This window comes from Mizuhopecten yessoensis, unplaced genomic scaffold (genome assembly GCF_002113885.1).
Source record: "Mizuhopecten yessoensis strain PY_sf001 unplaced genomic scaffold, ASM211388v2 hete_36086482, whole genome shotgun sequence".
NCBI classification, from domain to species: Eukaryota; Metazoa; Mollusca; class Bivalvia; order Pectinida; family Pectinidae; genus Mizuhopecten; species Mizuhopecten yessoensis.
In genome coordinates this window covers 60-2,475 of record NW_018483669.1, presented here as the reverse complement: position 1 = coordinate 2,475, position 2,416 = coordinate 60, and the positions used below count along the sequence as shown (strand labels likewise).

General features: G+C 38.0%; 1 protein-coding gene across 1 annotated transcript; it reads right to left on the bottom strand.

The window, feature by feature from the left end:
• Positions 1–269: 269 nt before the first annotated feature.
• On the bottom strand, positions 270–1,419 carry LOC110444294 (echinoderm microtubule-associated protein-like 6; the record flags this gene model as incomplete). The annotated part of the gene is made up of 2 exons (XM_021488684.1): positions 270–439; positions 1,231–1,419. Coding segments are annotated over 2 exons (359 nt in total), but the record flags the coding sequence as incomplete, so codon positions are not given.
• Between the last annotated feature and the right edge of the window lie 997 nt (positions 1,420–2,416).

Here is a 2,416-nt window from a genome sequence, read left to right as displayed (position 1 = left end):
CCTGCCATATTGCTGTAGACAAACTTTTGCTAATACCCAGCCTCTATGACTTTTACAACCTTAACAGCCCATCAACACAGGAGAGGTCGTTAGGGTCAATAAATGGTTGATGATACCCAGCTAGCTAAGCCGCCAGACAATGCCTTTCCATAGTACATCCCATCACAGACTGGCATGAAGAAGATGATTGAACAAAGTAACAGCTACATACTTCCCTAAATATTTTATAAGAGGATCATGTTATTGAAATTCAGGAACAATTCATGTACCTGACGTCATTGATGGCTCCTGCTCGGTCCCTTCGTTTCCCCCACAGCTTCAGTCCATTCGTTGTCAGCACAACAAACTCTCCATTTTTCAGACCTACAGCTAACATTTCACCATCCACACTGAACGCTGTGGACCGGGCAGCTCCGATGTCCAGTCTGGCCACAGTAGCCTGACACAGAAGGTTAGGATAATGAATATTCATAGCGTAACATGTTTATGTTGAAGAAAAACTGACACTAATTTACAATGGAGACATTGCAATCATAGACTGGGAGACTTCTGCAATGTCTCCATTGTGAATTCACCACAAAGAGAGCACAGTGCCACTATACACCTATACATTGTTTTATCAAAGATGGGAAATATTTTAATTTGGACCAATCAGTGGTAGGCTATGGTGGCCATCCTGTCTGATTCAAAAATGGAAATTGTGGTGGAGTTTGCAGTGCCATTATAATTATTTATATTCTAATTCTGATCAAACTATTACAATATTTATTTTTTTACCAATCAAAAGGCTCCATGATGAGTTCTTGTGAAACAAGTAGTGCATTGCCTTACATTTACAAGCACAAATGTAAATTTTTGTTCAATTCTGCCAGATGGTTTTTGAGAAAAAAAATTAAAACAGGAAGAAATAAGAACGAATTCTAATTGTTACTACCCCAAACGACCTACAGCAGCCATCTTGTCAAATCAGGAAAGGGAAAATACCGTCAAGTACAATAGTGCAATCAATATGTACCTGTCTTGACCATAAGGAGAAGAGCTCTGTTTTACAGGGGATTATACAAGGTTAATCCTTCTCATATGCAGTGACAGTGAAGTTACAAACTGAAGGGCAAAGCATTCTTACTTTCAGTTGGTTATTTCATGATACTGGCTTAGTTTGTATTGGCGTTTGCATGTACAATTAAGACTACAAAAAGTTGACAAATATTGAATATTGACAGCACTCACCTTTTTAGAGAGGTCCCAGTACCTGACAGTGCCGTCGAAGCTGGCAGTAACAAAACAGGGACTTGTGGGATGAACATCGAGGCCCCAGACTTCTCCCTCTGCGTGGCCCCCAACTAACACGGAGTTGGTCCCACTCTTCTCGGCCACCTCAATCACCGTATTATCCTTTGTCCCGACCAGGATTTTACCCTGAGGAAAACAAGCAGAATTGTTTATATAATTTATATAATCTTTACCCTAAGGGTAAGATTTACTGGCGAGATAAAAATTAAGATTTACAGTATATACAGGTAATGAATGTCTGATGTTGTTTTAATCAACATTGATTTTTCTACCTCTTTTTTACAGGCTGCATACTTTCCAACTCTCCCTATTTTGGAGGGAGACTCCCGATTTCGGACCCTTAACTCATTCACCCCTACAAATCTAAACTAGACATGCCCAGTTTTTGAATTGGTAAGGTTTAAATTTGACTTAAGGGGTGAAAGGGTTATATTTAGCATTTCCAACCAGTGAATTTTCCTGTATTCTCAGATTTAGTGATTTCATATGCCATTTTCAGGTGTTATTTTTTTCTAAGATATATAAGAACATTTTATTTATGTTTAATTTTGAGCAGGGAGAATCTCCCCCATGGAATTTATAAAAGTATGATAGGGGCCTGTGCCTGGGGACTACCAAGAAAGTATCACATACAAAAATGATTCAGGGGGAGAAAAAAAAGAAAATTGCACTAATTTTGGGAAAATAAAGCTGAAAATATCCAGAGGAAGCGGCCTTATAATGGAACCAAATTTTCCTTAAAAATATTGCCGAAAAATATGTTCTCTTAACCCTTACAAGCATGTTTCTGACATATATCCACACACAGATGTCAATGGTGAACACATAAAACAGTATATATTAAAATCCACAGTATTATACCTGAAGTGATGTCTTTCTGTTGTTCTGTGCAATGACTTGCATTGATTTTGCTATATATCTGTAATTTTAATAGTAATCACTTGTACTGTGGTTTCCAAATCTTGACGAGTCTAAGTTATTGTATATACAAGGCAAACATCTTGACTCCAGGCATTGTGAATTACAAGAGGTTGCTAGAAGCTTTTCAAACATTTGACCCACATGACATATTGAGTCAAGGGGATTTATGTGAACAAACTTGATATGCCCTTCACTTGAGCCA